The 18156-nt window shown below is 38.2% G+C and overlaps 1 protein-coding gene and 1 long non-coding RNA gene across 4 annotated transcripts in view; both read right to left on the bottom strand.

The window, feature by feature from the left end:
• The window catches only part of PTPN11 (protein tyrosine phosphatase non-receptor type 11), an 89591-nt gene that overhangs the window by 53272 nt on the left and 18163 nt on the right, over positions 1-18156 (bottom strand). For all 3 annotated transcript variants that reach the window (XM_073790169.1, XM_019950362.3, XM_019950364.3), the window contains exons 3-6: positions 12154-12348; positions 10165-10357; positions 6981-7097; positions 6217-6330 (exon numbers count right to left, since the gene is read on the bottom strand). In XM_073790169.1, the coding sequence (XP_073646270.1) occupies positions 6217-6330; positions 6981-7097; positions 10165-10357; positions 12154-12348 (619 nt within the window). The remainder of the gene's footprint in view (positions 1-6216; positions 6331-6980; positions 7098-10164; positions 10358-12153; positions 12349-18156) is intronic.
• On the bottom strand, positions 12626-18152 carry LOC141276147 (uncharacterized). The gene is made up of 3 exons (XR_012325199.1): positions 17316-18152; positions 14877-14923; positions 12626-12707 (listed from the first exon to the last, which is right to left on the bottom strand). It is a non-coding gene; the product is annotated as an uncharacterized lncRNA (long non-coding RNA).

The following is an 18156-nucleotide window of genomic DNA, read 5'->3' on the forward strand; positions in this document are numbered from 1 at the left end:
TCCACATACCTAAGTTCTTCTATAATGGTTCATTCTGTTCTCAGCCTTATTCCCCTGGCCACAACCTTAAAGGGCAATTTTTTGAAAACTGACTGGATTTAAGAAGCAGGTACATAAGAGATCTAGAAAGCAGGCCATCAGCTATTTGGATCTAGCTTCAGTTTAAGTGAAACGTTAATGCCCTGATTTAGTGCCTGACAATTTATCACCCCAGCCTGACATCTACAGAGGACTTAGTAGAGTACAGATGTGATCTTGTTTTTTTCCATTTCCCCTGAAAGCCAACTCAGTTTTCCCCCATTTTGTTGTTAATAATGTATAAAAGATGAACTGAATTTCAGATGTCACGGACTGAAACCATCAGGTCAGCGTTTAGAATCAACCTTTTTCCATGGCCAGAAAAGTCAGGCTAGGATTTCCTTCTAAGTTCTATCCTGACCCCGCCAAAGGGATCATAAAAAACTCCCTACTGCCACAAGCTGTAAGAAGGTCTGACTTTGTTTCTCTAAGCATTGCCTAAGTGAACTTAAACAATCCACCACTGCACCAGATACCAAATTTGCTGCTGTAATTTTTTTAAAGTTCATAGTCACTTTATAGGAAAAGTGGTCTGTGCAAATGATGGCCTCAGCTATTATGAAGTGTAACATAAAAATGGGACTAGATTACAAAATAGCTCACTGGGACTTCCCTGGTGGCACAGTGGTTAAGAATCTGCCTGCCACTGCAGGGGACACAGGTTCGAGCCCTGGTCCAGGAAGATGCCACATGCCGCAGAGCAACTAAGCCCGTGCGCCACAACTACTGAGCCTGTGCTCTAGAGCCCGCGAGCCACAACTACTGAAGCCCGCGCACCTAGAGCCTGTGCTCTGCAACAAGATAAGCCACTGCAATGAGAAGCCCGCACACCGCAATGAAGAGTAGCCCCCACTCGTCACAACTAGAGAAAGCCTGCGCTCAGCAACAAAGACCCAATGCAGCCAAAAATAAATAAATAAATAATAATTTTTTAAAAATAGCTCACTTTTTTTTTTAATTTAATTAATTTATTTATTTTTGGCTGCTTTGGGTCTTCGTTGCTGCGTCGGGCTTTCTCTAGCTGCAGCAAGCAGGGGCTACTCTTTGTTGCGGTGCGTGAGCTGCTCATGGTGGTGGCTTCTCTTGTTGCGGAGCATGGGCTCTAGGTGCCTGGGCCTCAGTAATTGTGGCACATGGGCCCAGCTACTCCGCGGCATGTGGGATCTTCCCGGACCAGGGCTCGAACCCGTGTCCCCTGCATTGGCAGGCGTATTCTTAACCACTGCACCACCAGGGAAGCCCCTAGCTCACTTCTTATATTTACCAAAAAGGTTTGATATCTTTTAATTTTAATTAAAAATACTTTTCAGACTTTAAATATGCTAACCAAAATCATGTAGGATATATAATAAAAATTAAAGATGAGTAGGGGGTTCCCTGGTGGTGTAGTTGGTTAGGTTTGGCACTTTCACTGCTGTGGTCTGGGTTCAATCCCTGATCAGGAACTGAGATCCCGCGAGCCACACGGCCCGGCAAAAAAAAAACAAACAAACAAACAAAAAAAATAAAAGATGAGTAACAATCAGCACTTTTTTTTTAACACAGAATATCAAAAAAATGTTAATATTAACAATAATCAGCAAAAAGAGAAAAATATGCATGCACAAGGCTATGCATTGTATCTTCTTTGTAATATATTTGGAAACTATCCAAATGCTCATCAATAGGTTGAATAAACTATGGTACATCCACACAGTGGAGTACTGTGCAGTAAAAATGAATGAAGACTATCTGTAGATACTACTGTGGAGTGATCTCCAATGTAATAAAAAAAAGAAGTTGGAAAGAAGTATGTAAAATTATGCTACTATTTATCCATGAAAGGATGGGTTATGAAATTACAGATATATATTTGCTTATACTTTTTGAAAGATAATAATGAACTTCAACTTTTTTTTAAATGGCTATAAATATAAGGAGGAAAAGACAGGGATAGAAGATAAACTTCTTTGAATGTACTTTTTATATTTGACTTTAGAATCAAAGGCAATATTTTATATAATTGTAAATAAAATTTTATAGAAAGAAATTTCTGAAATCCAAACATAAAATGAAACAAATAACCTAGCTGTATATCCAGTTAGTATATAACCACATAGAGAAGAACTATTACAAATGAGTTGAAAGCACAGTAATTTGACTATACATCTCTGAAGGATCTACCCTAAGGATTTAAAAATAAAAGCCGGAAAAAAAATTAAACTGTTGGGCTTCCCTGGTGGCGCAGTGGTTGAGAGTCCACCTGCCGATGCAGGGGACACGGGTTCGTGCCCAGGTCCGGGAAGATCCCACACGCCACGGAGCGGCTGGGCCCATGCGCCATGGCCGCTGAGCCTGCGCGTCCGGAGCCTGTGCTCCGCAACGGGAGAGGCCACAACAGTGAGAGGCCCGCATACCGAAAAAAAAAAAAAAAAAAATTAAACTGTTTTCAGTAATGATATTATTGGGGGTAACGGAAGTCTTACTAGTCTTGAGTCCTAAATTTGAATTGGAAGTATCATTTGGACTCATAATTTATTTCAAGAAAACAATTTTTTCTAGCTCCACCCATTGAGATGGAAATAACCAACCTGACAACAATAAACACTTCTGGCTCCCAGACTGTAGTCTCTAAATACCACTTCCCAGGAAAGGAAGAAAGAGAAGGAAGGAAGAAAGGGAGGAAAATGAGATAAAAGCTAACTCACTCCTTGGAGAAATGACTGATTCCAGTTCTGACATGGGAAATGTATTGCACTGTAACAACTTATTACACCAGAAAGTAAGGAATCTAGCAAAAACTACCAGAGTTGTATAGGAAGGAGTAGAAGCCAGCTTGCAGAAGCTCCCACTGGTCAAAGCTAAAATAATTTGAGCAAAAGAAGTGATAATAAATGCCATAGATAGAAGCACACTAAATATGTTTAAAAAATCCATGAGTACATATTGATAAAAAAAACTTTTTTTGGAGAACGCTATTTTTAAAACTACTTAGTAAACAGGAAAGAATCAAGTGTATATCCTGCCTTGGTGACAAAAAGCTTATCTTTATAGAAATATTCCAGCTATTAATGACGAATGATAAAGTTATTACACACCTTATAAGTGAATGGATCTAGGCAATAATTATCAGTTGCTGCTTAGAAAATAAAGAGACGCAACAGGACATAAGCACCTCCTGACACACCATCTCATATGTAGTCTTGCCAAAGAAAAACCGGATCTAACAAAGTGTCTAGATAGATCAACTTACAAGAAATACAGGGGAGAAAGGTGTTAAAATCCACCACAGAGACACACTCAGAAAAATCCAGATCGTAAGTAACTCTCTGGAAAGGACCTGCTTTCTCCAATAACAAAAACAGTAACAAAAAGCAGGGTCCTATGGTCTGAATGTTTGTGTCTCCCCAAAATTCCTATGTTGAAATCCTGATGCCCAAGGTGATGGTATTAGAAGGTGAGGCCTTTGGGAAGTGATTAGGTCAGGAGGGTGGAGCCCTCATGAATGGGATTAGTGCCCTCATACACAAGGTCCACAGAGCTCCCTCACCCCTTCTGTCAGGAGGGAATACAATGAGAAGTTGCCAATCTGGAAGAGGACCCTCACCGGACCATACTGGCACCATGATCTCAGATCCAGCCTCCAGAACTCCAGAATTTAGAGAACTCTGAGAAATATATTTCAGTTGTGTATAGCCACCCAGTCTATGGTATTTTGTTATATCAGCTGAATGGACTAATACAGAGCGAGAAGAAAAGGGAGTGGAAGAGAAAGGAAGGGAGGGGAAAGGATGGAATAGAGAGGCTGAAAGGAGAGTAAGAATATAAAGAGGCTTAAGATTTTAAAAACAGTGGGAATTCCCTGGTGGTCTTGTGGTTAGGACTCTGCACTTTCACTGTCAAGGGCCCAGGTTCGATCCCTGATTGGGGAACTAAGATCCCACAAACCTCACGGCAAAACAAAACAAAACAAAACAAGACAAAAAAAAACAGAGTTTAAAAAAAGAGATCCACGGGGAACTTATTTGAAAAATGATCCAACAACAAACAAATTAAAAAAAAAAAAAGATAGCTATCCTAATTGGAACAATGACTAGCTATTTGATGAATTTTTATTATCTTTTTTTAGATGTGGTAGTAGTGTTTTGGTTAATTTTTTAAGAATTCCAGGAATACTGAAATATTTATGATATTTCATGTGATATCAGGGGTAACTGGTGAAACTGGTAATAGTACATGGGGGTTCTTTATACAAATCTATTTTATATTCAAAATTTTTTTCATAATCAAGTGGGGAAAAAACACTTCCCAATTCAAACAATCTGCAAGTGTGTGTGTGTGTGTGTGTGTGTGTGTGTGTTATCAAGAAAATGTGAACAGTGACTGATAATGTGTTAATATTAAGAAATTATTGTTAATAGTTTTAGGAGTGATAATGATATTCTGGTTATAATTTTTTTTAATGAAATAGTTACAGATGAAATAACATCTGGGATTTGCTTCAAGATAAGCCAGGGCTGGGGGAGTTAAGTGGGGTATAGTTTAAAAAGACTGGCCAGGCGCTTCCCTGATGGTGCAGTGGTTAAGAATCTGCCTGCCAATGCAGGGGACACAGGTGCGATTGCTGGTCCAGGAAGATCCCACATGCTACGGAGCAACTAAGCCCATGTACCACAACTTTTGAACCTGTGCTCTAGAGCCCGTGCTCCACAACAAGAGATGCCACCGCAACGAGAAGCCCGCACACCTCAACAAAGAGTAGCCCCTGCTCGCCACAACTAGAGAAAGCCCATGTGCAGCAACGAAGACCCAATGCCGCCAAAAATAAATAAATAAATTTAATTTATAAAAAATAAAAAGACTGGCCAGATATCAACAATTGTTAATGCTGAGTGATAGGTATATATTGCTATAATTATACAATTCACTCTGCTTCTGTATATATTTGAAATTTTGCATAATAAAAAGTTTTTAAAAATAGGCTTTTCATTCAAATTTTGATGTAAGATTTCTAAAATTTCTGTACTTATCCCTCTCTCAACTCAAAGCTCCTTAAAGACGAAACCCTGTCCATCTTGTTCACCATGGTGTCCTTGGTGACTAACCCAATGCTGGAAAAAAGAATAAATGTGAGGTCAAGTCCCTGGTTAGCAATGTTCAGCAATGACCATGACTGTTCTATTCTGTACACATCCTCAGTGCTGCAATTTAATCAATATTCGTGGTACAGAAGTTGGACAATTTACTTAACCTCCCTGAGTCTGAGGCTCCTCATCTGTAAAATGGAAATAATATCTCACCAAGTTGATCTGACATACTGTGGTTAAAAGGACTTCGTGTGGCCATTCATTTGTTCATTCATTCCACAAATATTTATGAATTCTAAAGTCCTACAAAAAGTATGGAATAATCATTCCCATAAACAGAGTAGTATTAATAAAATAACATAAATATTAGCTAAATGCAAATACTCATTCAACAAACATTTATGGAGTTTCTGCTGTGTACCAGGCACTGTGTGCTACATGCTAAGAATAACTATGAAGGTAAATATGGCACACACACAAAAAAAATTGTTTTTGACGAAGTTTTCTGTCACAGGGATGATAACGGAGAGAATAAGATTACAATGAGTTGGCAGGTGACAAACTTCAGTGCAAGAGGAACACAGCCCACTCCCACTGGGGACATTCTCCTACCCAAGCTGGTTTCAGGAAAGAAATCAGTTCCCTTAACCTCTCAAAGATATAAATTTCAACTCCCAGATTAAAGCCACCACGAGATAACTGTCTTTCACTTATTCCCTGCAGTAAAGCTATAGATTCTTTCTAAAGACCACAGCCAATGCTGGAAATCTTCCAAAGAATTAGATTCTTTTCTTTTTCTGGGGTTTTGCCAGCAGTCCAAACCAAAAGACCCAAATGGAGCTACTGGCTCATCCATGTAATATTAACTGCCAACTCCCTTCTCCCAGAACATAATGCAGCTCTATTTGAAAAAGCCCCCTCAGCAACTTGTTCCATGTCAATCAATGGCCAAATTAAGAAAAGACGCAGATCCGAGTCTTTCAGATCCAATCCCAAACATAAAACCAACTTCTCTTCCATTAAGAACAGGATTTAATAAATCATGTAAAAAAAATTTTTTTTAAAAACTTACCTCAAATTCTTCCCAAAAGCCTTGTTTGACTTTATCTGTGGTCTCAGCTAATTTGCTTAGTTCTCGAACCCGACTTTCTATTTCAGCAGCATTGATACGAGTTGTGTTGAGGGGCTAATCAAATTCAGCAGTTGGTGTGAAATGAAGAAAGTATTACAGAAAAAAGTGTTAATGCAAAAAAAAAAAAAGACTTCTATGTTGGTGTTCATAGAGGCAAGGACAGGAAGTTCACAGTAAATGTTTTCAAATAGAGTTTCACTTTCCTTTCTGTTCTTTCAGGAAATATATGTTTCTTCAATCTCCACACACTTTGCTGATATAAATTCAAACCTATTTTTCTTTATAAATAGACCACAATGTTAGAGATGGTATCATTTGCCACTAAGTAATAAGTGTGAGCTTTGAAACAGCAATAACTCCAAAATGTAAAGGTATGATCACCTAAGGGTAACCAAAGGTGCATCTACAATGAAAATTTGATAAAAACTTTGCTTTAAAAACTCCATAAGGCCTTTTAGAATTACATACGGAGATAATCATGAAAATGATGTACTATCTACAATTTGTTTCCAAATACTACAAGAAGAAGGTAGTGAGTGGAGTAATAAATGAAACAAGATTTGATGAGTTGATCGTAATTGAAGCTGGGTGATGGGTACATGGAGGTTCACGATACTATTCTACTTCTGTCTGTTTGGAATATTCTATGTTCGGACTTCTTAAACTCTATAAGGAGGGGGAGTTTAGCTTTCCAAAATGCTTACCTGCTTGAGTTGTAGTACTGTGCCCAATGTTTCTACCATAGGATTCTTCTTGTAATGCTCCACGAGATCTGTCAAAGAGTCAAACCGTTCTCCTCCACCAACATCATATTTCAGTTCCTTTCAAGACAAAAAAAAAAATTATGATCATGACCTTTATGTTAAATTACTGTTTTTCCCAACTCAAGTACAGAGACTAACTCTCCCCCAATAATGGAAAGATTGAAGAGCTGTAAGAGCACAAAGAAAGGGAAGCAACAAAGATGATGAAAATGGAGAAGCAGATCCAATGTAAAAGAGTTCATTGTGAGGTGTGAGAAGCTCTAAATAAGTATCCAACATTAACTAGGCCACAAAAAAGTTTCTCCCTCATAGGTTAACTAAATAGTTAGAAAAAAAAAAAGAAAAACCATATTTACTATTTACTTATACTCTAGGCTAAGTGACTACACACAAGGCTGCTGAACAGAAGATAAATAACTACTTCTCTCTGAAACACAACAAGCTCTAAGGCTGGTGAGGCAGCACTGAAGTCCAATATACAAGCCTTTACTTTCATCTTCTAATGAAAATTTAAAAGGGAAATTATAAACAGAGACCAGGAAATTTTTTCTGACAAGGAGACCAGAATAGGCTGTTTCAGGAAAACAACAGGAAAATGGTTAAACTTAGAAAATACAAAACCCTAGAAATGATACATGAAGATATTTGGGTATGACCTTTTATTTAAAAATAAATCGAGTGAGGGGGGAAGAAGCACTTTCAGAATGACAGAGTAAGGACCTCTGAAACTCTGCTCTTTCACAAAAGTAACAAGAACCCTGGCAAAAATTGTCATCAACTTTTTCAGAACTCTGAAAATTAACCAATAAAGTTCAAGGAGCATTTATTCAAGAAAAAGATTGGACCTTGATGAGAACAACAAATTGTGGCCTTTTAACTTGCCCTATTCCCACCTACCTCTCCCCAGCTTCTTGGTAGCGTTGAAAACCAATAGTCTCATAACCACAGTAGCTGTGAAAACAAAGCAGCTTAGCATAACTGGAGTAGACAGATGGATTTGGAGCTCTTTCCAGACCTATCCCTAGACAATTATCACTGTCGGATCTGTTTAGCAGCTCCCTGGGAAAGCCTTATTTTCAGAGCTTGTCTTTATTTGATTGACTTACAGCTTACTCAGCCGGCCTTCAGGGGATCTCCCAAAAACAATCAGCAGCAATTGTTTAATATCACAGTGGCCTAAGGCAGCAATACCAGTCAGGGCAAATAAGAGATTGATCAAAAACTTAAAAGGAAAATCCAGACATTGTCCACAGGGGGCTCTGAAAACCTCCAACATATCCTTGAGAATCTAGAAGGACATGTGCATGTGCACGTGCATGGCTGTGTGAAGTTCAGGAAAGATCCAGGAAGGCCCTAATCTTTACGTCTAGCTCATCCTGAGGTTCTGTGCAAGCAGGAAGTGAAGACTAAGGCAGAGTTTTAAGGTGCCAGAGCACTGAAGGCAGTCGTGCCCCAACACACACACACACACACACACACACACACACACAGAGCCTCCCTGGCAAAGGCTGGGAGATTTAATGTTTCAAGGCATTTAAGGAAATCTCTGTTCAATCATTAACTGATCACTAAGCTACCCAAGCAAAGACTTCAGTGGCCACGCAAGACAAAGACAGGAAAGTCACTGAACACACAAACAGCAACAACAACTACAGGAACAAGAAAAAGTAGCAACAACAAATAATACTGCCTGAGAAAGGAGGGCAAAGGATTTATATTATATTATTTAAAATGCCTAGTTTCCAACAAAAACTTACGAGACATGCAAAGAAACAAGAAAATATGGTCCATACTTGGGGGTGGGGGGGAGGGTGGGAAGCATTCAACAGAAACTGTCCTTGAGAAAGCCCAGACAACGACTTTAAACCAGCTAGTATAAATATATTCAAAGAACTAAAGGAAAGTATAAATTAAAAGAAAATATGAACATGATGGCTCATCAAACAGAGAATACCACAAAATGATAAATACATAAATGTATATAAATATTCATAGCAGCATTATTCATAATAATTAATGGCCCAAAATGCCCATTAATTTTTTAATGGATAAACAAAATGTGGTATATATCCATACAACAAAATGTTTGCCAATAAAGAGTTTACTGACACATGCTATAACATGGATAAACCTTGAAAAACATGCTAAGTAAAAGAAGTCAGTCACAAAAGGCCACATATTACATGATTCCATCTATATAAAATATACAAAATAGGCAAATCCATTGAAACAAAGAGGTTAGCGGTTGCCAAGAGCTGGGGGGAGGGGGAAAAATGGGGAGGGACTGGTAATGAACCCAGGGTTTCTTGTTGGGGTGATGAAAATGTTCTGGAATTAATGTTGTTGGCTGCCTAATTTGTGAATATACTAAAAACCACCAAATTGTCCACTTTAAAAGGGTGAATTGTATGGTGTGTGAATTATATCTCAATAAAGCTGGGTTTTTTTGGTTTTTTTTTTTTAATCTTATTGAAAAACCGAAGCAATAAGTGAATAGACAGTTGCTATTTAGGAAACTATGTCAAAACAAAGTTTGATGTAGTTGACTGAGAACCAACCTCCCTGGTCTAGCCATCACATTAAAAACAAGAAATGGTGAGTTCAGTTCTCCCAGCCTTAACCAGAATTCTATAATATGAAAGTACATGTAGTCACAGGCTATACTGTGCTGACCCAAGGGAGAAGCTGAGGCCATAGCTTTAGAAATTAAGACAGAGGCAGACTCCAGCTGTAACCAAGCACAGACTGAGATACTGCAGGGCTGGGAATTCCCTGGCAGTCCAGTGGTTATGACTCAGTGCTTTCACTGCCAAGGGTTCAGGTTCAATCCCTGGTCGGGGAACTAAGATCCTATAAGCTGCGTGATGCAGCCAAAGGAAAAAAAAAAGATACTGCAGGGCAGAAGGTGACGTACTGAGGCATGACTTAATCTGCCAGAGATAGAGAGGAAATAAGTAATTTAATAAAGTTCGGAAAAGATGAAACAGTTATAATTAACAAGGTACTAAAAGTGTAGAAGCCCTTAACTAAATGACTTTGGAAGTAATGGTGTCGGTCTTCTCCCAGCCAAAAAACCACCCAAAGATGACGTTTCACCAGACCCACAGTTCAATCCGGGTTTTACCTGACAGCGGATCATAACATGGGTCACTTTAGACTTGCCGTCATTGCTCTCCCCTTTGTCATCTCCGGTTCGGACAGAGAGAACAAAATCTCCAGGGTGGCTCTGGCTCTCCCGCACAAGAAAGCTACCGTGTTTTCCTTTCTCAGTTAATAATTTCTCTGCTTCTTTCCCAGACAGATGTCCATGAAACCACCTAAATTTTTTTAAATGAAAAATCAATTGAGTTCTGCCATGCGTTCACAACATTCTTTCACAAAACTACCGTACATAGTTACCTCTACTCAACACAATTAAAAACAGGCACGTTCCTCCAAGAGATTGATCCATTCCACATAAGACAGAATTTGCATCCCAAGCAGGCAGGAAAAATGACAATGGTTAGGATTCCGGGCTTTCACTGGCATGGCCCGGGTTCAGTCCCTGGTCAGGGAACTAAAATCCCACAGATTACGTGGTGCGGCCAAAAAAAAAAAAAAAAAGAATGACCATTAAACTCCTTAAATGAGCCCACAATCATTTGGAGGCAAATATCCTCAATCTTTCCTATTTTCTTTTAAATCCCCCATCTTTTAAAAAGGCAGTTTGTCATTTCTCCACTGCCAAACCCTAAAAGGACCAATTATTTAATTACAGTCATTTAAAGAAGTTATAATAGAGAGTTATGGTAGAGACAGAGAATCATTTGAATGTTTGCCCTTGCTTTGGCATGCAAACACTACATTAAAAAGGATCTTCATTATAAATTAGTTCAGGCATTCCAAGCTTTTCCAGATTTCCAATCTATACTTCAATAGCCTCCAAGTTTGCTGTCAACATCCTTGTACTATCCACTGGGTCATCATTTCAAATTTTCATGCACGTAAGACTTGGAGTAGAGGCAAGGGATTTTGCTAAAAATGTGAATTCCCATGCCTCACAATGAGAGATACCAATACACTAAGTCTGAATGGGGCCCAGCAAGCTGCATTTTTAACCAGCACACCAGAGTCCTAATGTAGGCCATCTGAGGTCAGACTGTGAAACAGTGCTACTCTAAGTTACTACAGAAAACATCTTAACATAGTCATATTAATAATGTGGCTTTTTCCCTCAGGATCTTGGTGAGGAAAGAAGCATGATCACAGCACATACTGCTAATGGCTCAACACTAAAGGAATATACTTCGAGGTATTTTTCATCTACCCTCAACTGAACAGAGTAAAATTAAATAAACCGCACAGAATTGGCTGACAGCCTTTTGCTTAATAATTTGGCTGGAAAACAAATTATCAGCATAAAATACCAGTGACACGAAGGTATAAGTAGAAGAAACCTACTTGAAGACAGAAAATATTCAAACCTAATTAAGAGACCCTGATTTGGTACTGAGTCAGAGAGAAGAGACTGGGAATGCAGAAAACCAATAAAATTAATGCAAGTTAAGTCAAGCCCCAGCTTTCATCAGCTTAGTTCCAACACTGGGGAAAGATCTCTGAAATAATACGATTCCCTCTAATTAGGGTCATTCTCACACATTTGTGGATATAACATAAAAGAACTGATGAAAAATCTGACCGAGTCCTCTGCTTTCCCACTTCTGAGCTTAAACTGACATCTGTTGGTGGCATTGCTGAATAGCTGGTCAGAAGCTACTACAGGGAACTGCTATTTTGGTGTTCCCATTATCATTTGTTTTCCTCTCCTAACGCTCAAAGTTCGATAACGCTCAAGGTCAATAATCTTAACATTATTGCATGTATCAAGTATATACAGGAATAGTCTGAGACTTCTGTAGAACGAGTGTAAGTAACACTGACTGAAGCTTTTGCTTCAGAAAGGTGGCCTTCAGAAAAGGCCACTCTGAGAATAATCTGATCCTATTACTCTTACTTTAGTAACACTTTTAAGATTACAGTTTGAGAAACAGAAGTCAAACCCCCATAATGCATTCACCTCACACCTATGGCGTGGGAGAGATGCAGACTCTGCAGTTACGAAAATGTAACTGACCTTTCAGAGGTAGGATCTGCACAGTTCAGAGGATATTTGAGCTCAATAACATCTCCATTCTTCTCTTTTAATTGCCCATGATGTTCCATGTAATACTGGACCAATTCAGCCAAAGTGGCAAACTTCTCCCCTCCATACAAGTCATAGTAATCACCAGTGTTCTGAATCTTGATGTGGGTGACAGCTCCATTTCTTCTAAAATAGTCCATTAGAAAAGTGGGGGTAAAAGACAAATAAAGAGCTACTAGTAAAAACGGATCTCATATTCGTTATCAGATTTCACCTAAACATTGAAACAAACCCAAGGAATGTGCAAGTTTACGCTTTTCCTAAACAAATGCAGTGAGTGAAATAACCAGTCAACCATTTCAACACAAAGGGCTCTGCGTATATTAAGTGACAATCATTTTTCTCATCAATTAATCAAGACAAATATCGCTAAAATTAAACGTACATTTACCTTATAATCCAGCAAACATACTCCTAGTATTTTGCCCCAAAGGAATGAAACTGCATGGCTACCAAAAGACTTGTACAAGAATATTCATTGCAGCCTTTTTGTAGTAGAAAAAAATTGAAAGGTCAAATATTTATGGCCAAAATGGATACACAAATACTCATACAATGAAATATCACACAGCAATTTAAATAAGAGAGAGGACCACTGATATATACAATCAACTTAGGTGAATCTCAAAAACATTACGTTAAGAGAAAGAAGCCAGACACAAAAGAATATATACTGTATGACTTCATTTATATGACGTTGTAGAATAAGCTAGTCAATGGGAATAGAAAAGAGAAGAGTGGTTGCCTCTTAGGGGGAGGGAGAATAGAAACCGACACCAAGAAACTTTCTAGGGTGATAGAAATACTTAAGATTTTGATTGGAGCTCTGGTTGCATTGATAAACACATTTGTCAAAACTCATCTCAATATACACTTAAGATACTATAAGTAATTGTATCTTTAAAAATCATTTTAAAGACATATAATTAACAGAGTTTCCCATGTGAGATAGCTAGTATGTCAACCCAATGAATTGACAACACTGACCAAAAGTTTCTAAAACTTGGTATTTTAGTTAGCCTAGGCAGTTTGATGATTTCCATTTGGTTTTCTGTACTATTAAGTACATCTCAAGGACACCCGTAATCATCTTTGTGGACCCAAGGGGTCTGGCAACCCCAAAATGGTAATCACTGACCTTTTTTTATTTTTTAGTCTGATCCTATAGTGTTATTGATGAAGCCTCTGTTAAATATAAACACAATTCTACTAAAGATAAAGGAAAATGGAAACGTAGGAAAGTAAGAAAAATTGTCCTACAATGTTAATAACAATATCTACTTCTAACTTTTGGTTACAATCTTTTCCAGTGGGTAAAAAAAGTACTCTGGGTCTCTCTCCTCCAGCTACACCTGATTCTATTTTAACACCTCAGCTTTCTGTCTCTAACCTTGACTTAACATATCACAAAAACAGATATTTCAGGTATGGACTATAAAGCAACATAGATGGATCTCAAAAACATGATACTGGGAATTCCCTGGCAGTCCAGTGGTTAGGACTCAGCGCTTTCACTGCAGGGGCCCAAGTTCAATCCCTGGTTGAGGAACTAAGATACCCCAAGCCACACAGCGCAGCCAAAAAAAACCATGATATTGCATGAAAGAAGCACAATGCAGAATGATATGCTCAGCATGTACCATTTGTGAAAATTTCAGAATGCACACAAGTAATATTATACATTATTCATGACACAGACCACAGACATACATATATATTATATTTTATTATTATATTACTTTTATGTTATATTACTTATTATATGTACTTTAAAAAAAAATTTATTTATTTTATTTATTTATTTTTGTCTGTGTTGGGTCTTCATTGCTATGGGCGGGCCCTCTCCAGTTGCGGTGAGTGGGGGCCACTCTTTGCTGCAGTGCACGGGCCCCCCACCGCGGTGGCCTCTCCCGCCGCGGAGCAGGGGCTCCAGGCGTGCAGGCTTCAGCAGTTGCGGCACATGGGTCAGTAGTTGTGGCTCACGGGCCTAGTTGCCCCGCAGCATGAGGGATCCTCCCGGACGAGGGCTGGAACCCAAGTCCCCTTCATTGGCAGGCGGACTCCCAACCACTGCACCACCAGGGAAGCCCTGTACTTTTTTTTTAATGAACTAGAAAGAAATACACCAAACTCAGAAAGTAGCTGTCTCTGTGGCAAAGAGAAGAACAGCAGGAAGGGTGGTGAAAAAAGGGAAATTTTGCTTTTTTTTTATATTTTATTTTGAAGGAAAAAATGACTGGCAATAAATACAATATGGGTAATTGGACATAATTTTTTGTATTTTTCTGTATTTTTTTTCCCTCAAAATTAAAAAAAGGGGATCTTCCTTGACTAACTAAGGCAACCTAATCATCAAATTTTTAGCATGGGCACATAACAAAAAGATTAGATCACTGTAGAAAACTAGAACAATAAACTTGTCATTTATGCATGCACACACACACACACACACACATGCATCTCAGTGTCTATAATATACATCATATACATAAGAAAACATATATAAAGTGAAACTTGGCAGTTTAAGAGTTGTTAAAAGCACTGATTCTAAGACAGTTCACCAAAAAGATATACAGATGACCTTTAACCTTATTAAAAGATGTTCAGCTTCAATCATAAGAGAAATTAAAATTCACTGAGATACCATTTCTCACCTATCAGGATGACGAAAGTGAAAAGCTTGACAACACTCAACTGGAAGCTGTGGAAAAACAGGGACCCTCAGACACTGTTGGTGAGAATGCAAAATGGTACAATCACTGTGGAGGGGAATTTGGAAAAACTATACTAATATATATTGACTCTCTGCCCCAGTCATCTCTCTCCCGGGAATTCACCTCTGAAGATACATTTCCAAAAGCACAAAACATATGCAAAATGTTATCATATTAAATGCAGTATTATTTATCATTGTAATATATTGGAAATAACTAAATTCCCATTTTTAGGAAATTGTATAAAGTTATATGCTATGCAGTTAATTTAAAAAATGATAAAGATCACTAAAAGATTTCTGTAAGTGAAAAAAGTAAACTACAAAGAAATAGACTTAGTATTCCACTTCATGTGTGAAAAGAAACACAGAAGGATAAACCATAAATTAATAAAACTGGTTACCTACAGGGATGGAAATAAGGTACACAGGGTAGGGATAAGAATAAGGTTTGTCAGAATATACCTTTTTATACAGTTTGACTTTTAAATCTTGTAAATGTTTCACATATTCAAAAAATAAAATCAACAAGGATCAAAAAAATGAGTACAAAACCAAAAAACTGAATACAGAAAGAAAGAAATGACTCCAACTTTGCAGTAAGTTTGTAACTACGCAGAAAATTAATTCCCGTAGCTTTTGAACACAGTACAGATTATACACCCTTAGTGGGATACATGCTGTGAACAGAAACACTCCAGAGAAATCATGAACTTTACTTAATGGGTTTGTAATTAGAAATGCTAATGGTATAGTAATTCTGAAACTATCTTTGTATTAGAAGATTGGGCAAATGAGGTCATACATTGATGCTGCTGTGAAACACGGTTCTCTCTACAGAAGGGAAACACAAATACGGAATGGGAAAAGGTAAACTGGGCTGAACTAGAGCTATCAGACTCGTCTGATATATATTTATATATTTATTGATACTGATATATTTAAAATTTGGTTTTAAATATATAAGTATTTATTTCCCAGCTCTGTCTACTAAAAGGGCCTAGAAGCAATGACACTCCAGAAGATGGGGCAAACAGATATTTTGTGCTTCCTGATGTGAAATAAAGGGATGACTTCAAAATCCACTATTGAAATGACGAGAGAAATTTGAATATGGACTGTGTGTTAGATAACATTATGGAATCACTTAAAATTTCTTATATATAATCATGATATTGTAGTTATACAGGATGTCCTTGTTCATAGGTCATGCACACTGAAGTACTCAGAGGTAAAAATAAGCAACCTGACATCTGCAACTTATTTTCAAAAGGTTGGGGGAGGGGAGAGTATACACATACACACACACACTCAGAGAAAAAGAGCAAACATGGCAAAATGTTAACAGGTAAAGGGAATGTGGGTATTCACCGTACTCATCTTTTGACTTTCCTATAGGGCTGAAATTTCTCAAGATAAAAAGTTGAGGAAAAAGAAAAAAAAAAAACCTCACCAGTTCTGTAGTCCCGGCTCTGCCACTTACTAGCTATGAAACCAGCTTTGTAAATTAACCTCTGTGTTTCAGCTTACTCACCCCTAACATGAAGATAATAGTGGCATTTATTCATAGGTTGTTGGAGAGATTAAATAAAATGGTATGTGGAGAGTGCTTAGCAAGCTGGCCTGGAATATGTCAAGCCCTCAATAACGTCTGCTATCATCCTCCTCCTCAACATCATTGTTGTTATTATTATATAATCTCCATCCAAACTCTTACAGGTCAAATGTCACTCAACTGTAGGTTAGAAGTCTGTACTAGGATAAGCCTGGGAAAATTCATGAAGGCTTCTGCCCTCTCCTTGTTGCAAAACGGAAGTAAAAGCCAACAACATGAGCTCCTTGAGAAACTAATCGATACCAAAAAGGGACTTCCCAAATCCCGAAGGAGTCCTAAATAAATCCTCAGAACATGTTTTCCTTACTTCTTTATTTAAAAATAATAATAATAAAAGAAAATTCATAGAGCAGTTCAGTTCTGGCTCCTGGAATGAGCTAGAGTAAGGAGATTGAGTATATAAGAGAAAGTCAATTTCTAGAAAAACTCTCCCACATGTGTCCAAAGAAACATGTAATAGATGTTGCCAATACTGTTCAAAACAATTTTAAACAAACTAAAAACAACTCAGTGTCCAACAATAGGGGGTGGGATAAACTGTGGTATATGCACACCTTCGAATATTATATAGCCATTAAAGTTAATAATTAGATCTATATGTATCAGCACAGAACTCAAAAAAAATTTAAAGGTAGTCTCAGAATATGTATATTATAAAGCCAGGGATATGAATTCTAAAAACACACAAACCAACCTCATATCATTCACACATAGCACAAATGCAGTACAAGTATAAAAACACGTTCAGGAAGGAGATATACCAACCTCTTGATGGTGGTTTCCTCTGAGGAAAGAGGGAGGGGAATGGGACTGGGCAGGGGAACAAACGGGACCACAACTTCCTCAGTGATGTTTTATTTCTTGAAAAAGAAAAGTGATCTGAAGAAACTCTTCTCCTTCTTTCTTTCTTTCTTTTTTCTTTTTAAATTAAAGTATAATTGATTTACAATGTCGTGTTAGTTTCAGGTGTCCAGCAAAGTGATTTAGTTATATACTTTTTCAGATTCTTTTCCCTTACAGGCTATTACAGGATATTGAGTATAGTTCCCTGTGCTATACAGTAGGCCTTTGTTGTTTATCTATTTTATATATAGTAGTGTGTACCTGTTCATCCCAAACTCCTAATTTATTCCCCCACCCCACTTTCCCCTTTGGTAACCATAAGCTTGTTTTCTACGTCTGTGAGGCTGTTTGAAGAAACTCTTAGAGAGTATTTGTCCCATTCTGTAATCAACAGATGGGAAAGGAAAAATGCAGGGAACAAGGATGGAGCCTTGTTTTGGATTGAAGCAGGATCGACCCAGGCTTTAAGAACTTGCTATGCTGTGCTCCAGCTCATCCTCAGTGGCCTCTCAAGGGAGAAAAAGCCCACCTTCAGGCCCCTTCTGCTGACTCCCCGAGCCTCTCACTCTCAGGAGGCCACATCCCGAACCCCACAGCAGGCCTGAATCACACCTGATCTGTGGGCCAGGGCACTGGCAAGGCCTCACCCACGGGGCAGCAGGCAGACCTTCAGGCTCTAAATGAGGGTCACAAGTTGTCCAAGTGTGGTCCTAACATTCCCCCCCTGGAAAACACTCTCAGGATTCTCTCTTTTTCTTGCAAC

This window comes from Tursiops truncatus, chromosome 13, assembly GCF_011762595.2.
Source record: "Tursiops truncatus isolate mTurTru1 chromosome 13, mTurTru1.mat.Y, whole genome shotgun sequence".
Classification (NCBI taxonomy): Eukaryota; Metazoa; Chordata; class Mammalia; order Artiodactyla; family Delphinidae; genus Tursiops; species Tursiops truncatus.